This window comes from Plectropomus leopardus, chromosome 15 (assembly GCF_008729295.1).
Source record: "Plectropomus leopardus isolate mb chromosome 15, YSFRI_Pleo_2.0, whole genome shotgun sequence".
NCBI lineage: Eukaryota > Metazoa > Chordata > Actinopteri > Perciformes > Serranidae > Plectropomus > Plectropomus leopardus.
Genome location: NC_056477.1, coordinates 13,497,256 through 13,524,206, shown reverse-complemented (window position 1 = coordinate 13,524,206; position 26,951 = coordinate 13,497,256). Strand labels below are relative to the sequence as shown.

The following is a 26,951-nucleotide window of genomic DNA, read 5'->3' as shown; positions in this document are numbered from 1 at the left end:
CATTTAGCTCAAAGCAATGCTGCGCAAAACAGCTGTACAGTATAGATGGCTGTTGACACTTAGTTGTGTTAATAAAGATATTCTATTTTTAGCTAAGTTTTGCATTGTATTTTTGGAGATATTAATGTTGTGTTAAGTGTATGAAAAACACAAGTACATATGATCATTTGTAAATCATTTCATGTAATGATTAATGTCTGTTAATATGTTTTTTATGAGTTTCAGTCTTTGATTTAGTGTTACATGTCACTGGATTAAGTGTTGGTTCAGAATGTGTTCTCATACCATAGCCACGCGTCAGCTGTGTGAAGGCAGCCCTGCTGGCTCGGTTTTTCTGGGCTGCCGCCACATAAGAAACATAAGTCGTTTACTGAGCGGTGAAGAGGGAGGTGGGGGGTGGGGTGATGAGAGGGAAAGCAGGGTGTCATAGGAGGAAAGAAGAGCAACAGGGAGCCCTGCCATCGAGCTGCATCGTTTTAGCTGGTAGAAATTCACACACTGCTTTCTCACTTAGCAGGCAGACATAGTGCTGCACATCTGAGCATGCATATATAAATACAGGCACAGCGTACGCTATTATATTATCCAGAAAATATTCAGTTTCAAATTCTGTCATGTAAGAGTAGAGGAAAAGTACAGAGTGTGAAACAACTACAGCTACAGCTAGAGTTCCTTACAGAAGTATTTCACTGCTGGAAAGGTGATCTTTTCATAAAACTGGTCTTTCTATGCAGCATTAAGGCACAAATGCTTTTGAAATTGGTCCTACATGACCAGACAAAACAGAGGAAAAGGGATATGGCATTTACCTTTGCTCGAAAGATAGAATAACTCCAAATACCTCAATGCACTGTACTGCATCAGACCAGTAAACACTTCTTCTAGTAAGTGACGTAATGTGGCTTGCTGTTTACAGTTAAACCGTAAGTTAAAACACATTTCAGAAAACATTTTAGTCAAGAAATAGTCAATGCAATTACAGAATCTTGGTTAGTCTTTGATCAGCAATGCCTCATATGACCGCTTGATGTCATTTTTTTCTTAGCCGCTGTGTTTCACACTACAGGAAACAGTATGGCACTTATTCCCTGTTCTCAGACTCTTGTATTACAGCCAAACAGTGCATTAAAATATGGAGGAGGAAGTAAAATCTGTAGTTCAAGCAACAGCTCAAGACCCAGTGAAAATTTTCCTGCATGACACAAAATGCAACATCTGATGGATTTTTGCGGGCTCTTGGGCTGAATAGATAGATCAAGAGAGAGAGCCACTCCTCTCTTTCTCTCAGATGATGCAAAACAGATTTTAGCTGGCAAATGAGCAGCCTCTTGATCTGAAGCAAAATGGAGGGAAGTTTAACACAGTTCATTTTTATTACCCACATTGCCATAATACAAAGCTTGTTTAAAACTGGCCAGATTTAAACCAGCTTTAACCAGATGAACCAGAGAAGAAAGATTCAGTAAGTTTTACTTTAAATATGGACCATGGCTTAAAATTAAAGCTTGTATCACCTAATTAATAACACCATTCATGCTACAGTGTAGATATTGTTGAATTTCTTACTTTGTTCCATTTAATTGGTCAACACCCCGCCGCTTTTGAAATTGCAGCTATCTAGGGAAAATTTTACAACACGAAGTTGGTCACAATTTGTGGTCATGAATGATTTTCCCTGCAGCCTCGCTTTGGGCCTGTCATAACTCTGAGCCGTTCTGCTGGATGACTCATCATTGCTTATCCCCACCCCCTCCCTCTATTAAGCCATCCATTTGCCACCTGGGCCTCAATCGCTAAAGAGCCAATGACCTACGCCCGTCTTCTCTTGCTGCAGCCCCGGTGCCCTTGTCTGTCCCACCCTCGCTCAGACTGTTCTGCAGAGGAAAAGGTCAAGAGAGCAGACACAGGAGTGATGTTTCACTTAGCTGGCTACCCAGCCTTCTCCTTATTAGATCAAAGTCACCTGTGACTTACAAGGTAATGTGTCTGAGACACTGTGGCGACAGTGCATATTCATTTGCTTCCTTTAGTCTGGGCAGAGAGAAACGAGTCGGCACATTCATTCTAAAAATACTCACAAATCAAATCATGCCCCTGTAACTAAAACGATGAAGTAAAAAGTTCAAATATTGTATTTCATAATCGGTTTCTTATATCTGATGGCGTTGCCAATGGAGTGGGTCATAAGGAAATCTAAAAAATCACCTAGCCAATTATAACAAACCCACCGTCGCTTTAAAACAAGTTGTTCAGGCTATTATATAATTCAAATATGGCCCACCTTGAATCTCAGCAAGTGACAGCAGTAATGATATTCTGTTTACTTTTCACAATTTGATTATTTATGCTCTGCTGAGACCTCAGGCTGAAGACTGACAGGGTAGTCAGAAATGAGATTACATTTAGAGTCACATTAGACTGCAGGCTAGAGACAGACAGACAGACAGACAGACAGACAGACGGACAGACGGATAGTTCTAGGCACACATCACAGTGCAAACAGTTGACAGGCAAATAGGCAAATGGACAGGCAGAAAATTGCGTGCAGACAGAGAGGGACCTAAGTAGGCAGTCACGGAGGATGCAGACGTTCTCATGTTTGTCATTTGGAGCCCCCTGTCACCTCCGAGACAGCGCTCTCCCTGTCTAATTTTTGTCATGGCTGCCTGATATGGTCTTGGGGAGGAGTGCTGAGTGACTCAGTGCCTCTGGGATGACGCACACCTAATGGATCAGAACTTGCAGCATCACATTGATCCAACCACATCTAACACTCCTGCCACTGCCAGACACATTTCTTAAAGCTTTCCAAAAATAGCATTCAGGACAGAGGACATTACCAAGATTAGAAAAGAATAAAAAAATCCTTTGGTTGCAATACTGCTGATTAAACAGGAGTTCTTTCATTTTCCTACTGATGCAGAAGTGCATTATTATAGTGTAAAGAAAAGACAACCTCTGTTTTAAGCCTTCTTTGTTAATAAAAATTGAAGTGAAAATGGTTTGCATCTTTTATACTGCATTAGCATAAAGCACCATTCTGTCATAGGCTGACAATAATAATCAGCGTGTTTACTTGCACTTAGGTAATAATTGCATAACACTTGGCTTTTTCCAGCCAGTGGATTTCTTAATTTTCATGTAAATAAGAACTCAACCTGGTCTCACTCCAAACTCCCCAACTGACCCTCAGTCAGTGGCCCTTGGCATCAGATACAGCTGCATAGAGGCACCCTTTAGTGGCAGTATGAGACACTCAGGGTGGTGCCATTTTTGATGCTCAGAGCAAATGCCATAACAGAAAGGGTGAGAAAGTCCACATAGGCAGAGGGGGAGAGGAGGTGGGTGTGTCAAACAAACTATGTGTTAAACTAAAAGTCAGTCAAGTATTTTTGTGCATATATGTGTAGCATACCACACAAGTGATGTATGTCATGTGACATATATAATGCATATTCCATGACACTGCATTATGTTTGTACCAGATGTACTTATTTTAAGGAAAACCTTGAGATTTCTTTTCTTAACATAACCACATACTTTTGTTGCCTCCATCTAAAGGAGGAAACTGAAAAACTAAGATTTTAAAGATTTTGTTCTTAATTTATTTTGAAAAGAGACTGTAAACATTTAATGAGCAGGAAGTGTACATTTCCTGTGAAAATGAAAGTTTATTTTGAAAAGACACAGTGCATGTAACCAGATAAAAAAAAAAAAAAAAAAAAGATACGCTGTTCCTAAGGGTCCAAAACTGAAGCTGCAGGGATAGAGATTCATAGTTTGACCTTAAGGGCCACTCACAAAGCGTCTGTATTTAACAAGTTGGGAGAATGTGGTTACTTGGAAACCCAAGAAAGTAACCATGGAGCAGGTCGGTGGAGGAACAGGCAACTACACAGAGCACTGTGTCCTCATATTTAACATAAAAATCTGGCAGTAGCCTCCAGGTCTAAATAAGTTGTTTTCCACTAATATCTCCTCCTTGTCTGCAAACACATCTTGTTCTCCACCTAGGCTTTCTTAATTAGTCAACATCCACCCTTGAGGCATGCATTGCTTATGTATAGATAGCTAATTAGTCACCTGCAGCACACTTAACAACTTAACAGCATACCTGCATATGCTAAAATAGATTTCTATAGACGCCCTATCGAGTGGTCCTCATTCTACAGTAACGGCTAACTGTGCTAGGGCTGTACCTGACTCAGCATTATGTCAGTCAAATCAGATCTGGCCTTTGAACTACTGTTTTTTCATACAAAGTTATACAGTTTGAATGGGGCTCAGTGGCAAATGCACAACAACATTTTTTTCTGACACAAGATATTAAAGAAAAGCCAGAGACTGTGTCATATTAAGTTACTGTGAGCTGTAAATTTCCTCCCTTTAATCAGAAGAGAAAAGATAATGTTATTGCAGAGCTTTACATTGCCAAGTGTCTCTTCCTCTGTGCTGCTGCATTGGGTCAGGTGCAGCCTCTGCCAATAAGTAGCATTACAGTGAAGAGCCATCACTTCGCAGGAAAAGTTAGGGGACCACAGTGTCCCCAGATATACGCTGCACAGTGCACTGACTACCAAAAAAACAAAAAACTAAAACAACTTCTCAATTTGAAGCTATCTCAGTTGACTGAGGGGTTTCCGACTGATGATTTAAATCTCCAACTTTCAGGGGGCAGCCCTAAACTGTACTGTCTATCAGTGTTTTTTAAATAAGCTTTACATTGTGCTTTAACGCCCTTAATGGTTCAGCTGTCAGTCAAGTTTGTACGACAGCTTACCCACTCTGAGGCGTGAACCCTAGGGGAGCATTTCCATCATAGTCAGAAATACTCTTTTCCTAATTGACATGATTTTTGACTGCAAAAAAGGCAAAACTATTTGTGACATCAGTTCGTGGTTTCTTAGTACAAGCAAATGATGAATCTTCTTCTGAATAATGAGAAATTAACCTGGAGGCTCCTGGAAGAACAAACTGAATACCTCCCAGCTCCATAACGTAGGTGTTGCTCTCTAACTTACTCTGTGCTCCGAGCTCCCCGCAGTGGGCTGAGCATTACGAGTATCTCCCAGTGGGGACTGATGAAGTATCAAATTATTAACATTTTCTTGGTGCAGGCTTTATATGCTGCATGTCAGTTGCTCTGTGGAGCAGAAACTGCCTCCTCTTCTCAGTCTGTCTCACCAGCTATACATTAGCAGGTCTGAGTCACACAGAGAGAGATAGTGTGGGAGTGAAAGGATCATTGGAGATGGGGCTGACTGCATCCCTACCTCTGCTTTATAGGGTGGACAGGTTATCATTGCAGCAACATCGCTGGTGGAAGATAGATGATATGCTTCTACTCCTCCTGAAACTGACCTAAGAGGCAACAAAAAGCAACTGTCACATAAGGTTTTATATTGATGGCAAACACCTCCCTACTGTGCTGCACAGAGCCTCGGAAGGTGAATGATTGAGTGCCAGCTTTTTGTGTGTAGGCATTGCTGTATTAAATGCTTCATATTTCAATCTTTTTTGACCGTCCTGTGACTCCTGTGGCAGTATCAGCCCCGGCCGTAGATATGGTCTCAGGTTCGTTCTGAATATGCTGTTGTCACTCGTGTCATGTTTGTGCTTCTAATTGCTCATCAGAGGAGTCAGCACAGTGGGGACCATCTGCTAAGCCAGGTTTCAGATCCGTTTACCCCCACTGGGATTCTGTTTCCTGGGATGGGACGGCCACGCAGTGTCCCTAAAACACATCACCTCCACCAGTCCGCTGCTCACTGCTCACAGTTTCCATGAGATCATTAGGGGACGATCGCAGGTGATGTAAGAGGCACAGGAAGCGAGGAAGGGAGGGAGATTATTACATGAGAGGGCAGGTGAAAGTGAGATATGGAGGGAATGAGAGGAAATAAAAGCAAGAGGAATATTCTTATGAGGATTGATCAAGATATAGATTTCAGCAGAGGCTGAAATACATATTTGCAGTTGTATTTTTTTTTTATTTCAATATACTTGACTTGGTTTTATCCTTTCAAACCTAGCTGGACATCAGTATTCCTGTGCTGCATTTAGATGCATTTCACAAGCTGTTTGACTCTTTGAAACCTGAGCAAATTGGTTTGATTTCTTTCAAAAATATTTCAACAACCAAAAAAAAGGCAATGACCAGTTTGGCATGAAATATCCCACAGATTGCAAGAAATTGGTAAAAGTTGATAAGAAAATTACCTGAAAATTGAAAGAGGTGAGCAGTATGAGAAATGTATTAGAAAAACAAAAACTAGAAAAAAATGTCCAGAAAACTATATTTATAATCATTCTAAATATATATTTAACCTCATGTTTGAGAAAAAAATCACTCTTTTTTTATTACTATTTTAATTTCTTGTTGTTTTTTGTTTTTTACTTTTCATTTCTGCAATGTCTTTATATTGTTGTTTATGTGGTATTTATTGTTATTTATCCCCCCTTTTGTGCCAGGAAAATGAGATTTTTGTACCTTTTGTACTAAAATAACGATTAGCTTTGTGTGTGTGTGTGATTAGCTTTGTGTGTGTGTGTGTGTGTGTGTGTGTGTGTGTGTGTGTGAGAGAGAAAAATGTTAAAAAAAATATTTTTTAATTCTTATAATTAAAAAATAATGCTAAATTTAAAATAATGCTACAGAATTTGTTTGCACTTCCTGAAAGCCTTTTTCTTGTTTGCTTTTTACTTAACTTTGTTGTGCTTATTTTTGGGTGATGTTCTTGTAACTTTTTACAAGAAGTGAAAATTACTTTGTTTTTTTAGCCATGGGTTGTTGAGTTGCTTTTTGCCTCCTCCCCATGTTTTTGAAAAAGATCAAACCAGTTTGCTCAAGTTTTAATGGGTTAATCATTTTGACTGTAAACATCTAACAAAGTCTAGCTTGCATGTGAGTAAATTAGAGAGGTTTAGACATTTTTTTGGCTTTGTTACTGAGACTTTCTCATGTTAGAAGCCATGGCAAGGTGCTAATTAAATGGTTTGTCGGTCTGCTTCCGCCTCCGGCCCTAAATTGCATCAGTATTGACTTCAAAGCCTCAATGCATCAAAGAGGGACCAGAAGCAGTGTGACTTTGCTCACTTCCCTCTCCCTCTCCTCTCCTTGGACAGCAGTGAAACATATTTTGAAGTCTTAATTTCTTATCAGTACGCCCTGCGTGCCAACATTGTGCCAGGACGCAGATGTATTTACTGCATGCACAAAAGCAAGTGCCTGTATATGTAATGTGCAGTGTATGTACTGTAGGCTATATGAGTGCTTGTGTCCTCATTGTGATTTTTATGTGATATGCACATGGCTTTACTTAATGTTGATGTTACAGTCAAAGTGAGGGTAGGGACAAATTACCCTTCAGGAGAAATCAATACTAATGAATTAAAAAAGTGCCCGAACTGGTAAAAAGCTTAAGGTGAAAATAACATGATGTGTTTCTTCTATTTTCTTTAGCATCTTTTGAAATAATCCCACTCATAGATTCACTGCAAATCACAAGCAGGGGGGAGCTCCATCATGGGGCTACTTAGATGAAGTAATGAAAGCATAAAACTCCCTCTGACAGAGGGGCTAAAAGGGCTAGACCATCCCAGTCTCTGAAGACTGAATGATGTCTTGGTTTTGTGATCCCCTTTTATTACTTTGCTGCAGCTGCATGCGTCTCTCTGGCACATCACATTCACAGTTATTCCCACAAGTGGCATATCACCGTGGCAACATCACATCTCTTATTCACAGGAATGAGCTTTGTGCCCTCTGTCTGTCTCTGTTTTTGTTTCTCTCTCTCTCCACCAACCCTGGGTGCTTCTAGCCTTCTTATCCACTATTTTTCAATGAGCTTAAAAAGCCAGGCCACCTAAGTAAAAATGATAGTAGTTCTGGTTTTGTATTTAGATGGTGGCAGATATCTTAGAGTCAAATTGCAGGAAAAATATGTTTTTGGTAATTTGAGAATGTCCTCTCAAGGAAAGCGAGTCATTTCGGCAAATTCTGAACATTAAAGTGACAAAGCTATCAAGCGGACAACTGCAATGTCATCCTGTTGATAATGGTGTCAGAAATGCTAATATGAGTCATTCTAGAGGGCATGGACCAACATTTGGCAATTTGGGTGAACCAAGCCTTCATGATTGAAATGAATTCCTCAATAAGCATTCTTTACTGTTCTTGAACCCTTTTGAAAGATACAACTGTTTGAGTTTATCATCTCAAACTCAGAGTTAATCTAAATGATACTGAATCAGTTAACAGCAGCACAAACTAGATAAGATATTCTCTCATCTATTAGGTTTCTGCAAGCCATGGATATGTTACAATGGAACATTATTATGTGATATATGTATGTATATATATATTATATATATGTATATATATTTATATATATATATAGAGAGAGAAAGAGAGATCATAATTTGGCTTAAAATGCCTGTTTTGGGGAGCACAAGCCCGGCAGGAAAAACAGTGATGTCTCAGTTAAAAAACAACTGCTTTTTGTGCCTAAAAGCCACTAGATAAACAGCATTGGGTGGCTACTACCACCCTCGTTTGGAGACTAAAAAAGCAATGAGTGTGTTTACATGGACATTAATAACCTGTTTATGATCAGGTTTTTGGAGTATGCCGTTCTTGTGTTTGAGCATGTAAACACCATATTCTGTCCATGCAAAACCCAAATATGTTAGCTAGAGCTCTCTGAAAGAAACTGGAATGTGTTGGAATATGAATACCTGTTCTCTTTGTTCTTGTTTAACCATATCCTGAATGTGATGATAACTGGGATAAGCCTCATAAACAGGTTTTTCATATACTACATGTGATCACACTCAATGACCTTTTAAATCACAACTGGTTTTGTTGTTTGTTGGCCTGGAAGAGTGGCCTGCAGCTTTGCAAGACATCCACCATCCCCAGCTCATGTCCTATATATCACTTTAGAAGCGTTTTTTTTATAGGTATGAAACATGCAGAAATATACAATGCCAGCATTTTCTTTCTGGTGACTGGGCTCTGCTTGTTGAACTTGTGACTGTATGACTTTATATGCAGGTGCTTGAGATATGAGTGTATACAGCAGCTTTACGTGGCACTAAATCATGCATCAGAATGGAGAGGTGGATTGTAAAAAGCTTGTGACTGATATAAAACCTATAAAATCCTCATTCTCAGGGGAACCGGCTGCCTTCCATGCAGCAGGCAGCTGAACTTTTCACTGACACGTGTTGGATATTCAATATTGATACGGTTGTCAGCGCTAGTCAACAATCAATCAAACCAACAGACTATCATCAGAGGAAAGGTGAGAGGTGGAGCTGAAGTGGAGCTTGGCTCGATGTCTTCCTAATAGGGGTCAGGGCTCTATGAGAATCTGTACAAAAGGTTTATTGACTTGATGTTCATTCAACATGTAAAATCGTATTTAAAATGGACTTTCTGTAACCGAGAGAGTAAAATCCTTTACTTTCTGTTTCTATTGGAGTTGGATTAGTTATCTTTTTTTTGCCAGGGGGACTATTAATTATCCACTGAATGAATAACTGTATGACTTAAGTGGAATTAATAATATATACCCCAAAAGGCAAAGGAACAGAAACGCATTAGCAAATTACCCTTCTGTTCCTCTCCTCTGCCATATCTCAAACTACAGAAGCATACTGAGGGCCCAGTAAGTCGGGCTGAAATTGAATATAAAATACGTTGGCTTTGTTTTCAATATCATATGTGAGACTTCAGCTCTTCTCAGTCAGCTATGAGCTTGTTTGGTGAAAGTAACTGCCAATGTGTTTGCCGTGACACCTTCACCTCTCCTGTTGATGGGTGAAGGTATTGTGTTAAGGTCATTCATGGCAGGTTGCAGGCATCCACCCACCTTATTGACTGAGCTGGACAGCTGTGTGTAGGGTTTGATCTGATGTGGCAGAAAGCAAACAGAGGAGGATAAACCGAGATGCTGCTGCTGCGCTCCACTTTACACATCGCCTGCCAACAAACACAGAATAGTAATACAGCCTCGCCTTCTCTCATCTTTCACCTTGCTGCGAGCGAGCTTTCTACCTTATCGGGACCCGCTACATTGTTAGCAAGCGAAAGTGGGCTTTGGCGCGGATGATAAACTTCTCATTAACCTTCAGGAAATTAAACGGAACCTTGATTTAATTAGATAAAGATCATGTCACCGCTGTGTCTCCTCCGAGATGAAACCTATGCGCCGGTGGGGGGATCTCTTGGTGATATAAGGAAAGAAAAAAACAGGATGTGGCGCAGCTATATTGTTTTATCATTTAGATGCTAGTGGATCCATTTGCTTTATTGGTAGGGAAGTTTTTAATTCCATATTTGGCAGCGCCTGGCTGTTCCTCTGGCTGCCAAATGCAGAATGACATTACTTGGAGGAGGATGAAAGGTTCTGCTGAATTCTGCAGTATACATCAGACAAAGTAATTGCTCTGCATGCATTGTAATAGAAATGGTGTGATAAAGTTTTGATATTATTAACTATGGCAGGGATGATTTATGCTATGATTAAAAGCACATAATGGAATTGGGTGGCAGTAACCAGTGCCTGGACAACAGTGTAGCGACCTGAATACATTATGACCTGCAGACCAAATAGAGAATAAGCCACTTAAAGAACAACCTTTTAGTATTCACAAAGCGGACTCTCCTTTCTCCTAATTCTCTTACTGTAGATGGACTGGTCATTTCTCATTGTTTGATGGGAAATTGTACCAGTTATGTAAATGTCAAGCTGGCTATTGGTTGATACATGGCACTATTACATTCTAACAATACTTATTATGAATCCTATATATCAAGAGAAAAATAAAGTTGACAAAGATTTTTGCAAATGCAAATAAGTTTTTAGACTGAGTAGCAACACATTAATCATTATATTGACTCTAATTATGACTGACACAAATGATGCATTTAGGGTATGAAGGTAGGAATTGCTCCAATGACCACTTATTCTTACAGTCCACCCCCTGGTTTCTCTAAAAACTTTTCTCGCTTGCTTGTGCCTTCTATCAAACATCACTATGCAGCCAAACAGAGTTTAAAAAATATATCATTAGTGATTGCAAAGGACAGTACAAAAATAACCAAAACAGGGTATTGACAGGCAGTGCATACATGATGCTATATGGAGATGAAAATATATACAAAAAAAAATGAAATATCAAACAAACAAGCAAAGAAAAAAGAAATAACAAACATACAAACGATAATAAAGCATGATAGTATTTTTTCTGTAGTTGATATGCCATGCCAAACCGGTTGTTTAACTATGCTGTAAGTGGGTACTGATTTCATTTGTATACATGAGTTTAGGTGCATGCATGTCTGCAGCTGAAAAAGAATAGAGAGAAAAGGGGCTGAGTAAATAACACCAAGAGGAAACAGATAAATAGTGAATATAATAATATATAAAAAAAAGTAAAAAGTAAACTGAATACATAACTAAAAAGAAAAATTAAAAAAGACAGTGAAGTCGCACCTTGGGTAGTGGAAACAAGTTGCAGTGTCGACTCTTCTTCACCAGGAGAAAACCCTGCAGATTCCAGGGTGCTTTGTGAAAAAAACACCTGAGAGCAACAGCCCCACTCAGTGTCTTCCAGTCAAGCTGAAAGGATTCCCTGCATGGCAGAAGTCTGAGGAGAGGTCTTGAGGGAGATCAAGTACTTTTTTTTCATTGAAGCTTAATGGAAAACAGGGAGAGGAAGACTAGAGGAAATATTCAATCTGAGGCCTGCAGGGGTGAATAAATTACCAGAAGCAGGGGCCTTATTCAGTATTGATGCCTGATATACATATTTTACTGAACTGTATACATAAATTAGTAGCAATTAAACATTTCACCACAATATATTTTAACAAATCATTGACATGTTTAATTTGCATTTATGCTTTTAGTTTATCATAACAGTGTTTAGTATAATCATCAGAATTTGTCTTGTTTCACATTAAGTTTTCACATTTACTAAGGTTTGCTGATGGCCCTCGACCAGTGGGATATTTATGCTGGCCAGTTGATTGTTTAGACATTGGTCCAAATTATTGCATCCCCAACCCCCAAAACAATTCTTTAGTCTTGACATTTCTTGTCCCAATATAATTCTGTTACGAGTACCTTTAAGTTCTGCATTTAGCCCACTCAGTTGTCAGACTGGACACCACCTGAGTGCACAGTGACCATAGCGACAAATTTTGCAACCGTAGGGAATGCTTTCATTCTTTTGACTTAGATTTACAACATATTGGTCTGGCTGATTTTTCCAAAAAGGTTCATAATCATGAATGTGAATGAGATCAGCATCCTCCTTCTGATGGAATTGCAAGTGCTGCCCAAATAATATGCAAATTCTTACAGGACCTAATGTAGCTACTTTTGTCAGAAAATAGCAAAACTACAGGCAAACTGGGGAAAGTGAAGTTGATGGTGTTTACTTAAAATTGTAAAATAAAAAGAAATGGTAAGTAACTATTTGCCTGTTTTGAAAATTATCAAGAAGTGTCTTTCTGTTAGTAATGATGCTCACCATTTCTGAGTAAAGTAGATCAAGCTGGCTCATTCTTTAAGGCCCTGCAGCAGCACATTACTGTCCACTAAATTTTACCCAACAACCACTCATCAGGTTGATTAGTATTTTGGAAAGCTGGATTAATGGTGAGACTCACCAGCCTCACAGTTCTTTTAATATTGCATTAATTGCACATGAGGGCTCAGATACAATAAATTCAGCAAGTGCAAATCTATTTTTAAAATTTAATCTGAACTGTAAATATAAAACAGTCCGCAATCAGTTCTTCTTCCTTGTCCCATATTTTCCCTGAATATGCTTTGCATCATGAACAGCCGTGATCATAATACTTTTCTTGTTTTATTAGGTTTCTTTTTTCCACAATGATATTGTCTTTCCTGCAGTAAAACCAAAAACTGTGCCTGGGTGTCCTTGTCATGTTCATCCTCCACTCATGTGGCTGTGGCTCAGTTTGTGGGCAGTAGCAAACATACTGACACTCCAGATACCCAGAGGCATGGGAACAAGTTTGTGGACCTGTGATATCCAGCAGCAAAAAACCACACTTTACCCAGAGTTCATCATCAGTCTGCGGTGTTATGTCACAGAGAGCCTCCACTGAACTCCCACGTTTAATTTTTCATACATGGCTAACCTACCACCGAGTTAGCATCGCTGTAACAGCTGAACAGTCACACTTCACTAAAGATAATGTTGCCCTCCAGCCACCATACATATGCATAATGGGCATTATGGAAACTCAGTGCAGTGGAAGCAGCTTTCTATAAAGTCCCAATTTGATATTCTGTGTCTATACTGCAGTTTTCATAAGGAACGATTTATAAGCTCACGTGTTGGATGTCAGGTGGAGCATGGATATGATGGGTTGAGTTTAAGAATTTTCCCTCTCTTTGCAGGCTGGTCACATGCAACCTCTCATCTTCTCTGCGCTGGCATAATCCCAGTGGGGGTCCTCCTTTCTGTCTCACGAACAAGTGCACACGACATACGCACACTCACACACAAAGAGGTGAAGACACGTGCACAGACGCGTACACGCTGTGGCATTTAAGCTCTTGCTGTGCCTTAGAGGACATGCTCTAATATTCTCCATCCCTCCACTCCTCTTTCTCTTTGGCTGCTCTCTCTCTCTCTCCCTTGCTCTCATTCTGTCTCTGCCACAAGCCATTTTCTGCCACCTCTTAACGCTCCTCATGTCCCGCAGGGGGGTTATCTCTAATAGTCTCTCATCCCTCCATCTCCTGTCGTCATCACCTCCATCTTTTTATCTCCTTCTCTCCGTCTCTTTTGTCCTTTTGGAATCCTCTGCGACCATTCAAGGTCATGGTCACACTGTCAATCTCTAGGGAAAGGCTGCCACACGAGAGCAGTGATAATCAACTTAAAGCCTGCGGGCCAAATCTGGCCCCCGATAGGGTGCAGGGTGGCCCCCCCAACCATTTTCTAACTCACAAAAAAAATTAAGTGATCCACACTGGGAATTATTTTTGTACTTTTAGTATGCATGAGGTGCCAGAGTGCATAAAAAGAAACAACAAAATAGAGCTTGTTTATTAAAAAAATATAGCCCAACAGGAGCCCTTAATGTCTCAAAAACTTAGAAATGTCCTAATATCATAAAGATGTCATGAAAAGAAAGAAAACTCATGAAATCTGAGAAATATCCTAAAATCGTAAAAACATCCTAAAAATTCTAGAAATGTCAGAAAAACCTGAAAATATCCTAAAATCCAAGAAATGTCCTAGAATACGTCATCAAAATTTACTAGTGGAAGATCCCCTGCACCCCCGACAGAGGTCCTAGCTGAGCCCCTAATGTCATAATATCCATGAAATGTCTTGCTAAAATCATAGAAATGTCCAAAAACTCATAGAAATGTCTTTAAGATTCTAGAAAGATCCTAAAATAGAATTATCCCAAAATCCTAAAAGCGCCCTAAAGTCCTAGAAACGTCCTAAATTCTGAGAACTGTCCTAAAATCCTAGAAACTTAAAAAACATCTTAAAAATTCTAGAACTTTCAGAAAACCCTAGAAATATCCTAAAATCACAAAAATGTCCTAGAATCCTAGAAATGTCCTAAAATCTGAGAAAGTCCTAAAATCTTCTGTGATTGGCCCCCGGCCTCCTGTTATTTTGCAAAGTTGAGTATCTGCTGTAAAGGAAGGGTTGTCTGCTCTTCGGTGTCGTATCTAGAGCACACTGTACACCTCACATGGTCCACCTCTGTTGGGATGGTTTCATTTTGCAGTGACACATCTCTCATAGTGCATAAGTAGCAAAAGAATAGAGAATAGAGGAGATTTTTCAGACAAGCTGTTGTGTCCGTCTGTAATGGATCCCCACAGGCCTCCTCTTCATCTCCCACGGACAGATGCTCATTTTAGGAGCTGTCATCCTGTCAGACCTGAGAGGCTTTCCTTCATGCCGCCCCTCTCCCCACCCGCTCCCCCGTCAATCACTGTTTCTGTTGCCTAGGTACGACAATATGTGGACTTCCATCTCATAGAGGCCACTAGGGTTAAACGGAGCCAATTCCAGCGTTGCAGCAGCAGTGGTTGTATTTTGATTTATGAGATTGCACTCCTTTACGCAGATAAAAAAATGTGGGGGCCAGCCAGTTTATTTACAATCATCTCTTGTTATATAAGATGATTTAATGCACCATATTAAGGTATGATTGTGGGGTTTATTTTAAATTCAGTTGACTTAGAAAATGGACTTGTTTTCAACCTCTTTATGTCTTTTTTTTAAAGGAAGAATATATACCAAGGGTACAATTCATTACAGGTGTTTTCATCATTGATTAATCTGGTGATTATTTTCTTTTTTATTTCATTTTCTTGATTTATTTTTTTAGCTCAAGACCATATCATGTGGTATGGAGCACAAACATAACATATAAAAACAACGAAACAATGGCACACGGCCAGGCTAATGTATGTTACTTAAACATATTGCTTTTATCAAAAAAGCACCTAGTTTACAGATAAATTTTGGCTCAATTCACTGTAATAACAATTATTTTAAACACAGATGGGCAGCTTAAATAATTCCTTGGCAAAAACCTATATAGTTCATTCTGCTCAAATCTGACATTCAAATAACCATTACTGACTAACTGATTAATCGCTAAATTGTTGGTAAATTGTGAAAAATGTGCAACACAATGTTCTAAAGTCAAAAAACGATGACTTTAACGGTCTCATTTATATATATTTAGTGGAAAAAAATTAACTCTGAAACAAGAAAATATTCAGTTTTAAGAAGCTGAAACCAGACAATTTTAGTATTTTAAGAAAAGGCACTCAATAGCTGCCAACTAATGATTTATTAGTTAGTCATTTACGATTGCAGCTCTATTGTTTTACGAGGTGGGGCATTGCAAAACATGCAAACCAGCACATTAAGCATGAGTGTCTGCTTGTTGTGTCCTGTCGGTTTGCACCTGTTCAGTTGAGGATGCCAAAGTTCATTTACAGCGGAGTCAGCACTCTAAAAGTGTTACATTTCACACCACGTTTGTGTTTTTTCACACATCAAAATCAGGCATACTCCCAGTAGTATCGCCTTTCAAGTTTTGCAGTGTCTGATTCAAATAAATGAGAGGCTTTCACACCAGCTTTGCTTTTGACAAAGTTGCCCTTTTCACTTTTAAGATCTGCTCATAAAATCATGACTGGCTCAATGCAATCTCTGCAGAATGGTTTAATAATTCTCCAGATGTTTTTATCAACACACCATCCCAAACAATTTGCTTCCTTGCAGCTAAATCAATCCTTCATGCTTCCTGCCACGGTCGTCATAGCTGACAGTAGCAGGAAGAGAGCGTCAGGAAGTTACTTTGCAGGGACATGAGGAGAGTGGGATGTGGCTCAGTCATTAGTCATTATATCAGCTCCTGTACTGATAGTGAAAATCTGTAATTTTTTACGTAAAAAGTTTTCTAGTATTGTTTTCCAGCAATGTTTGTGATGATCTTTAAACAAGAAAGTCAAACATTTAAAGATCCTCTTACCTTAGTAGATACAGATTTTGTAGGTTGGTTTGTTTGGAAATCACAATCCTTAAAGGTATACTGAGCATGATTGCCGGTTTCTGTGTGTAAACATTCTCGCCAGCAAAACATATTCAATCTCGTTTGGCCTTTTTTCTTTGCTATATTTATGTTTTTTTATTTCTTTTATTTATTCTTATTTATTATTTGAATTTGTTAATAGTGTATAATATATATGTTTAAGTAAACTGTAAACTGTTAAGAGGTCATATATTGTTCAAATTCAAAGTCTCCTCTTGCAATTAACAATGCTGTTCTTAAACATTGTTGACCGTCAGTTCTGGCTTTTTTGTGAAAACAAAAAAAATCAATACTATTTAGGCACCAGTAACATTTTAAAAGTAGTGTTTCAGCAGCTATATTGAGAAAAACCTAAACGACACCCAACCCTACTCTTGGATGCCTGCTGCTTACTGTTACCTGGTCACTACTTTTTTATAAAGCCCCAACCCTACCTGGTTGCTGTGGAGATGGATATCACCAAGCATCCTTAGCACAAAAAAAGGCAAAAAATAGAAAACAAGAAGATTCAGGTAAAGGACAGAGACAGAGAGAGAAAAATATACCATCACACACTTCTAGTGGATCATAATTGATGATTTAGCGGGATTACTTATGAGTCTGTACATTGTCTTTTAGGACAATCCTGCACAGTATACCTTTAACTGCACATATCTTGAAGGACAGGATATAGCGTCCTTCTACCGATCCTCTGTTCTCTCAGTCTGTACCCCAGAGACAGTCTCCATGTGACCTTGGACACCAACACAAAAGGGAGCTGGCTGGGGGAGGATCAGGTATAGAAGATATGAACGGACAAAGACAGACAGTACCAGCCCCCCCCACGCGCTTCAAATCTGACAGCACATCAGATATCAACACTCTTTTCTCCAAAATAGGCTTGCGTGTTTAGCAGCTTCACTGTATAATCTGACAAATTGACTTTACTTTAAAAAAAATAGGAAACTTACTGCCTTGAAAAATGTAAGTGTATATATAACTATTAATCTTACTTTATGTGGACTTTATATCTTATTAATAAGTTTAGCTAAAATGTATTGATATTGATTCAGTTTTGTGAAGTTGTTGAACCTTAAAAATAATAAATTCAATTAAATCAATATAAGTTTTAGCAACTTCAATAAACCAAGTTTACTGTGCAGAATCAGCAGAATCAGTATTCTGCTGGCTGCAACCTAGTCAGTCATATTTTAGATTCTTCAACATGTTAACAAAACAGAACCCCAACAGATCTTCTGACTTTATCATCGGTAAAATCCTAGTTGTCATGATCAAGTTAAGTCAGATTAACTTGGTTTACGAAAGTTAAGAAAAAAGTTCATTTCAGTTGTCATTTTTAAGTTGTGACAACTTCACAGAATTATGTACAGTTAAATTTTAAGTAAACTTAAGTAAATATAAAATAAACATAAATTAAGATGTTTAGTTATATTTACTTCACTTTTTCAAGGCAATTGGTTTCTAAGATTGTTTTAAGTACGATCAGCTTGTCAGATTTTACAGTGTAGTGAAAAGAAATAAAGACAGATTAGATTATCAGGCCATCTGGACTTGTGTAAGCACCCAGCTATAGCGGTGACACATTTCATTACTGAAAAATAACTCATGTAGTAATTATGTCCTACATTTTATTCCTCCTTCATTTTAGGGTCTTACACTCTTCTCATTAGACTAAAACTGACTGTGAGTCGACAGTGGATTTGGATGATGAAAACGACTATGACACACACCAGTGCACAGCTTTCTCAGACTTCAGTTTGTATCCTGCTTGTTTTTTGTCCTTTGCTCCTCATAATTTATGAATTGTATATTTGAAGTCTGGGTATAATTGGCTCTGTTCTGCTGACAGTTAAACATGCCAAAAGATTGTGCTTGTCTGTTAAATGATAAAAATTAAGGATTGTTGTGATGCCACTTCTAATTAGGAGAGTGCAAATTTAATAGAGGTTGCAATTAGTATTCATGTCATTGGAAAGTCTGCACAGAGGCCACCTATCAGCAGACGGAGCCTCAGACAGTCTGAAGTGGACTTTCCAGTACTCTGATAGCCTGCAACTGGATTGTCTTGGGTCAAGGTTGCCTCAGAACCAAAGCTTTGGGGCACCCAGTAGCTCACCTGGTAGAGCAGGGGCCCCATGTCCAGACGCTGTGCTCTTGCTGCTGTGGCCTTCTGTGTCTTTGACACCAACCTGTGACCCTTTGCTGCATGTGATGCCCTCCCTCTTTCCCTCTCTCATGCTTGGCCTGTCCTATGTAATATAAGTAAGAGCCCAAACACTATCTGTTAAAAACAAACAAACAAAGCTATAAAATGTCTTTAAAAATACCAGTTTTTCCGTCTTCAATAACAATGTAAAATCTGACAAGTACATTTTACTTAAAAAAAATCTAGTTAACTGAATGCTTTGAAAAATGTTAGTAAATTTAACTATTGATCTTATTTTATGTGGACTTCATATGTAATTGTTAAATTCGCCTAAAATTTAGTTATATTGACTTAATTTATCTGTATTCTGCTGGTTGCAAACAAGTCGATCATATTTGTATATTCTTAAAGATATAAAGAAAACAGAACTTGCAGATCTCTGGCAAAATCCTCTTTGTTATCACGTTAAGTCAGACTAACTTGGTTTACTGAAGTTGCAAACAAGAACAAGGTATTTCACTTGCCATTTTTAAGATGCAACAACTTCACAAAATTAAGTAAATACAGCAAAATTTTAGGTAAACTTAACTATTAAACTATAACTATAAACATAAATTAAGATGTATGGTTATATTTACTTTCCCTTTTCAAGCCAATCAGTTTCCAATATTATTTTGAGTAGGATAAGTTTTTCAGATTTAAAAGTTAAAGTTTCACCTTTAATTTGAATCATGGCAAAGGACTTTTAGAAATAAAACAAACATCTACTGTTTGTTTACTTGTTATTCACATCTGGGACACAAACATGTAATGCTCCTTTTATTATTAATCACCACCGACTTACAAAGCTGTCCATGTTTTGTAATTGTTGTCCAACTTGTAAGAAAGCTCTTGTATGAATTGGTATGCCTGTGGTACTTCTGTTCAGTCGCACAGTGGGAATCAGTAGTCTGTGTTGAGTTATGCAGCGTGTGACTGGAATACAGAGCGTGTGTCTCTGACAAAATGTCAGATCATACCTCCACTTGTGGAGCCGTCTCGAGCCCCTTGCCATTTGAAGCCGGGGGAAAGGGGAGATCACGATGTGTGCTGATGTATGGATGTATGCCATCAAAGTTTAATGGAGGTTTCATTTGTTGACATTCCCCCAGTGAGAGCTCTCACCTCCTGCACTGACATGTGATTGTGTTTCCTTTTGCACCTCAATCTGCATTGACGTGAGACCTGTGTGTGACTATGTGGGAGTATTTGTTATGAAAGCAAACACATGGAATGGATGCAAGCGTTTGCTCTGTAAACACTGTGATGAGTGAGTGTGTGCTATACTGTTTCCTGTTTCACTGATGTGAGTTATTCTGTAAAAAATCTTTTCATTTGTTTGAAACCTGCATGTTTGGGGATTACAGCCAAAGGAAAGCAGAAACAGTACACTGGTTTGGCCAGAGCTTTCCTTGGCTGTGGACCTCTGAAATCCTTTCTGGCTGAGGCATCAATCGGACATTTTGGAACTCCTCTTTCTGGCTAACCCAACAAGCCAGGCCGGATTAATGAACAAGCTTATCCTGATGCCACACAGTACTGACGGGCATTCTTGACTCCCCACCGAGGATTCCCGCTCATGTAATCTTGGGGAACCCATTTGGGTTCTTAGAAAGTATTTATTTCAGTGTGTGACAGAAAGAAACAAGAGAAATATTCTAGTTTGGCTGTCCTCTCTATTTTCACCCAACACCAGTACCGCCAAGGATATTTGTTTTCCTGCCTTTGATGTCGACCTCCAGGATCTCTGTAATAATACAATGCAAATCAGCTCACAGTTGGGCTGCCTCATTAGCCCCGGGCATCTGATTTTATTAATATTTTGCAAGTGGGCTTTTTTGACTTTATAAATTAACTAAAATAGCTTCAGATTTAAAGTTTCAACTTTCTTCTGTGTACTATGTGCCAAGATATGAGAAAAGTGACTTCTTTAAGTGAACGATAAAATATACAAAAAGCAATACACTCAAGAAGTAGGTGGATCGCTTTACTTTTTGACATTTGTTTAACAGCCAACAGTGGAACATAATTCAGAGGCAACTTTTTCACTAAAAGATTGATTGCAATTTGGACCTTACTTGTCATATTAAACTATATCAGACTATTCACTCAAGGAGCACAAATGATTTTGATACCTCAATATTGGACGTGAATGAAAAAATGAAAAAGATGACCCTTGAGCATACCAACAAAACAACCAGGTATATTCTGTTATGGAGGGGGGAAATTCTGTAATGTGTACCAGAGGTATGCTGGTCACAGTGTCATTTTACAATAAATCCATAACGGTTCCTATGATATTCTATGAATTTGCCGCCCATGTCACATACTTAACATAGGTACATACTTAATGTGAAATCAAAAATCAAAAAACGTGATCTTAGCCTTCCCTAATACTTGTGTTATATATTAATTAGTGGCTCATAATTATGTGGAATATATGTGAATTGTAGTGCATTAATTTTCAAAGAAAAATGTACAAAGTGCATGACAACAGATGAAGCATCTGTTGGACTTTGGATTTTTGCGCAACAGATTCTTCATAATAACTGTCCACCAGAATGACACATAAGACACCCATAATGCCGATTCAGTTTGTCTTGTTTTTACAAGAATTTGATTTTTTGATGAGGGTTTAGGCACAAAGATGATATGGTTAGAGAAAGATTGTGATTTGAGTTTTAAAAAAAAAAATATGGTTAGTGTTGCTGAAATGGCAAGGACACCAGAGGCTTTGAGTCAACACTCTTGTGACCTGGGTTGTTGGCCTTAATGTGAAGCGATTATTGCGTACCTTGTCAGCCCACATCACCTGTCGGTGAGACTCTGCTCTCTCCCCGTCACAGGGTTCATTTAAGAGACAGAGGAAGTCATTAGACAGAACCGATGTTAAAAGGGGGGGAAATCATGTGTAAAATTCTGGGGCCCTTCATATTGCCTCCATGTGGCAGCCGTGGTGAGCTCTCAAAATTGTTTACGCTGCCAAATAAACTGAGAGCGTCACTCTCGCACGTGTGTTTATACATGTTAGTTAGTGTTATTACGTGTTAACAGTGTCATGTGAGAGCTGCCACCTTTAGCCCACTCGCAATGCTGGAACTTGAAACCACACACATACGCACACTTGATTTCTCGCTGCCCTCTTTTACACTTGCTGCTAAAGTGCACCTCGGAAACATCTGACAGATTTAGCTTTGCACTTTAAATATAGAATGGGATACACCAATGAAAACCTACACGGCTATTAAAGAGAAAACAGAGACATCACGTCCGAATGCTGCTCCTCTGACATGATGCTGGCCAGTCTGTTCCCAACAAACACGGCTTACTCATGCCATTTTATCACATGTGAATCATGAAATCTGTACATGAACTGCCTCATTAGTGATTTGAATCCTGAGCAAATTATCTTGATTTCTTTCAAAAACATGGGAAGAAGGAAATTAGCAACTTTACAAGAAATGACCCAAAAAATTGCAAAAAAGAGAGTAGAAACACAAACAATGACCTAAAAATTTGTGATGAAAAATAAAATTATATATGTGTGTATATATATATATATATGTATATGGCAGCGTCCTTTTTTGATCGTTTTTGCTCAGGTTTAAGGTTTTACTAGTTGTGAAAGGTTGCTGAATGCACAAGAAAAATATCTAAATGTCCATCCAGGTTTCAAAGTGTTAAGTCCTTTACTACTATAATACTACAGATGCAGCAGGACTTAGCAATCCATACGCTGCCCCTGAGAATCTTTTTAATTACTCACTTTTCTATGTAGGCGGAGGGAATGCCCCTCTGCTGTTACCCTTCGTGTAGGTTCCCCCTGAGTGTTGCTACATTGGTCCTGATTTGCAGTGGCGGTTGCTTGGTTGGTTGTCTTTAGTAGATTGTGGGTTTGAGGTCGACAGCTAGCCCTCATAGACATTGTGTGGAGCGAGTGTGTTGGAAAGGGTGGGGGGATGGGATGCAGGGGTAGACCAGCTTTCACAGCTGAATAACTGGGTCAGTTTAAGATGATGACGCTTCTTATCACCTCAGCTCATTGCTGGGTGTTCACCGTTTTCTGCTCAGCTTTTCAGCAACCAACCACTGCTCAGCTGTACTTCACTCTGCCTCTTTCTACCAGCCCCTCTTCCTCCCTCTCTCTTTCTCAACCCTTATTATCCTGCTTCTCCTACAATCACTAGAAGCACAAACCAACTCCAAGGGAATGTCATTGAATATGTATCTGTTTGCTTTACATGCATTTAAGCACAGTGCCTGAAGTGGTGCCTTTCCATGTTAGGGTAACAGTGTCAACTTATTGATAGAAAAAGACGTATTTAATGTGTAGTCACCTTTCCTTCAGTCTGCTGATGTTCACTCATCTTGTGGAATCTGGTTGTGTTGAAAAGTATTTTGTCCTCAGCTTCATTATTGGACTAACATTTTAAAAAATAATCAAAATTGATGCAGCAGATATTGTCTTTTATTCCATGCATCCATGTGCTGGTGTTGACATTACCCATGAAATTCATTAGAATGTTTGCACGTACTGTGCCCTTTACTTGCTTTTCCTTCACATACAGATAATGGTTGCCTCATGTATCCTCTGTCCGTGTGGAGGGTTGGTTGTGCACCTCCTTAGAAATTGAAGGGGCTTTCACACCGCTGCATGATAGCTTGCCGCCTCCAGTCATTTCAATGAGGGGAAGATGGCAGAGGGGAGGCAGTCAGAGTATGAAGTGGTTGCCACCTGCGTGCATGTGCACAGATTTTGCTCTCCCACATTTAATTCATTGGGTTGATTTTCTGGCAGCTGCCGCCTGGCTTTAGCTGACCAAATAGTGCTACGTGTATACAAGATGCAATGTCAAAGAAACTGTAGGGGCAGTGGGACGTTGTCACAACATGCTTGGGCCTAAGCCTCTTACCGACTGTGAGATTTTAGCAATCCTAAAAGTTTAGTGCAAGCTACACTGTGCAACATGGATTTATTAAACTTGGGTACATCATCAAGTTTGATGTTTGCAGACTGTATCATGACAATGCCTACTGAATTACAGACTATGGTCCATCAGCGTCAATATACAAGAACAAACGTTGTCAGAAGACAAATGTTTATTCCTGTATGACAACAGGGCAGTGCTTGGATCAGATAATGCCTTCCATTTAAGCTCTTTCCTTGCTAGACCAGTGGAGTGCTTTTCATTCAAAAAGCTTGATGTTGTCATAGAGTTTTAACTTGAGCTTTCTCCCATCTCCTTTGTGTGGAGCATCATTGATGTCTTTGACTTGCAAGGTAATTCCGACCCTTGACAACTCTGAGGCCTGGATTGCTATTGTCTTCCATTCATGCAGCAAACCATTAAAAATGCAATGCAAGGGGATGGGGGTGTTTACTTAATACCTCAGTCACAATGCATAGGATCAATCCAAAGGACCATCACATGAATGTAATCAAGCTCCTGTCATCAATAATGAATGGCACAATCAGTAGGGACAGTGGGTTCCTATTGTGAGGTGGCTGAATGGGAGAAAAGATCGCAGGGTAGGAACTATTGTGCGTGGCTACGTTGACCAGCTGTTGCGAAGGTGATGATTATGATAACAGTGATGCGATGATGGTGCGAATTCAAATGTTTGCAAGTGCAGTTTGCTGGAGGGGATGATTGTGGCATGTGGTTGCCATTTTCTCCGAGAGTGTGGAACCAGAGGAAGCTGACATTTACTCTTGATGACTAATATCCAAACAGGTCCTCATTTTTTTTACATCAAGAGGAATACATTTGAATAGAATTTCCAGTGTTTTCTCTTTTATACAACTATACGGCTTTCACAGCTGTTTAACTTGGCAAACTGTGAGCAAATTGGTGTGATTTCTGTAAAAAAAAAAAAAAAACTGGTGGAAAAAGCCTAAATGGGTAATAATTGGTTCACAAACTGCACAAAATTAGTCGATTTAGAAAACTATCTTAAAAAGCTAGGAAAAATTGTCTAGGGAAAAGAAAAAAGCTAGAGAAAAACTATATATGTATTAAATATCCTAATAACATATCCTATCCTATAATAAAATTGTTTCATAATACTATTTAAATTTTTTAGCACCTTTTCCAGGTAATTTCTTTCTTTCTTTCTTTCTTTCTTTCTTTCTTTCTTTCTTTCTTTTTCCTATTTTTCAAGTCATTTCCTTGTGTTATTTACTAATTTCTTGCTAATTTTTGGGTCATGTCTTCTTTTGTTGCCCATGCTTTTGAAATAATTCAAGCCTATTTGCTCAGGTGTCAGAGGGTTAATATTCAAGACGCACATTTTATTTTTGTGTCATTTAATGAATTATTGACTACTCAAATGTTTTCTTTAACAATTAGAAAAGTCCTCTGAAATCATGTGGCATTGATAACCTGGTCTAATTTAAATTAAATTCAATTAAATTGATTCATTGTAGTAATTTCACTCACAAAACTTTGTTTTTTCCCTATTTAAACAAACTGTGTATTACAAGATTAAATTACTTGTTCCAATGACTTGTTTAGGGCTCAGGTGTTGCTGCTAATACTGCAAATTGCCTTACTATAGCTTAGCGGTCATACATAGTCACTGACACATTATAGAGACCACAGTCCAGCAGGGTCACAATCTCACACAATGCAAGTGTTAACTCACTGTAGTAGTTAAGGGGAGCTTGTCATCACTTGATAACTGGGGTCCTCTCTAAGCACCTCTTCTCAACACCACCAGACAAATTGTTACTGCTGTGACGTACAGCAGAGTTTACAAATGTGTGTCCTTTCTTTGCTTCCTATGATTGTGCTGGCTTGACTCTACCTGTATATAATAAGCTGTATTTGATGACGTGAGAGTGAGCATTTATTATTCAGTGCATGTTTTTGGAAAATGTTCTGCAACCCACAGGAGGCAAGTCACTGTTTAATTACAGATACTGTAACTGTGTCGCCTATTGTGTCCACCCCAACTGAATACTTTGTTTACTATAGAGCACATTAATGAGTTAGTAGACTGTTGCAGCCTCATGCATGAAAGTAATTTTGTTTTCATCTGTGACTTTCTCTCCTTAGGTGGTGTTGGTCTTTGCGCTCAGCATCGGGGCCCTTGGAATATACTTTATAGACTCCTCAGAGTAAGTATCAATTTCATGACATGTTTCCTCAACCTAGTTTTCATACATGCTCCTGCAGCTATACTAATGATGAAATGTAGATAAAAATAAACTTTGCATGCATTTACATTGGCCTATATGCTGTATCTGAATGATAGGTGCACATGCGTCCTTACTCATCTCCACACACGGCAATCTCTGATATGCAAATGCACATATTCACTCCCCCACAAGCCGTGATGCACACACATACAGTACTCATGCACACACACATCTGCATCCGAGGATTTTTCAATGGGAGGCCTGTCAGTTTCCATGGTAACAGAGACAGGCAGATACTGTATGTGTTGGGGAGTTGTTCTGTGTGTGAGTAAGTGAGTGTGTGTATTGTCAGTTTATGCGTATCCCTGGCTGGCAGTCACCCAGAGACAGATTGCAGGCCTGGCATCTCTCCGATAACCACTGCAGCTATTTTCACACCATCCAGACCCAAACTGTACCCTTTAAAGGGATAGTTTGGTTTTGTTTTTTTGTTTTTTTTAATGTTTTAAAGTCTTGTGAGTGTCTGTCTGGTTGAGATATTGACTCATTAGCTTTGGCAGCGAGACCCATGGTTAGACCATACTGGCAAGATACTGCATTATCAGGTAAAAATAAACAGCAGCTAACAGGGACAGCTGAAAACATTTTCTCAACCTGATTTGCTTTGATTGGTGGTGTGACATGGGAATGAGTTCAATATGTACAGTTGTAATATTCAAATCTTTATTCAAAAACAGAATAATATTGACATGTACTGGAATAACAAAAGATAGTTAAATATTTTTGTTTGCAGACCTGATTTGCTTTTTCTGTTTATTTGTCTCAAGAAACAGCAGAACACAACAGTCAGATGTGTTATCTCTCCAAGGCTAATTTAATTTAAGTGCAAGTTTATACTGTATGTTTGCTGGCGGCAATTACGCACCTTCTGACTTCACTGAAGCCTCTGTAGTTGTCAGTTCCCCTCATTTTAATAGCAACATGGCTCAGAGTGCAGGGAT

General features: G+C 38.9%; 1 protein-coding gene across 12 annotated transcripts in view; it reads left to right on the top strand.

Annotated features, from left to right (window-relative positions):
• The window catches only part of kcnma1a (potassium large conductance calcium-activated channel, subfamily M, alpha member 1a), a 173,163-nt gene that overhangs the window by 57,512 nt on the left and 88,700 nt on the right, over positions 1-26,951 (top strand). For all 12 annotated transcript variants that reach the window (XM_042502562.1, XM_042502561.1, XM_042502555.1 and 9 more), the window contains exon 3: positions 25,868-25,929. In XM_042502562.1, coding sequence (XP_042358496.1) covers positions 25,868-25,929 — 62 coding nt within the window. The remainder of the gene's footprint in view (positions 1-25,867; positions 25,930-26,951) is intronic.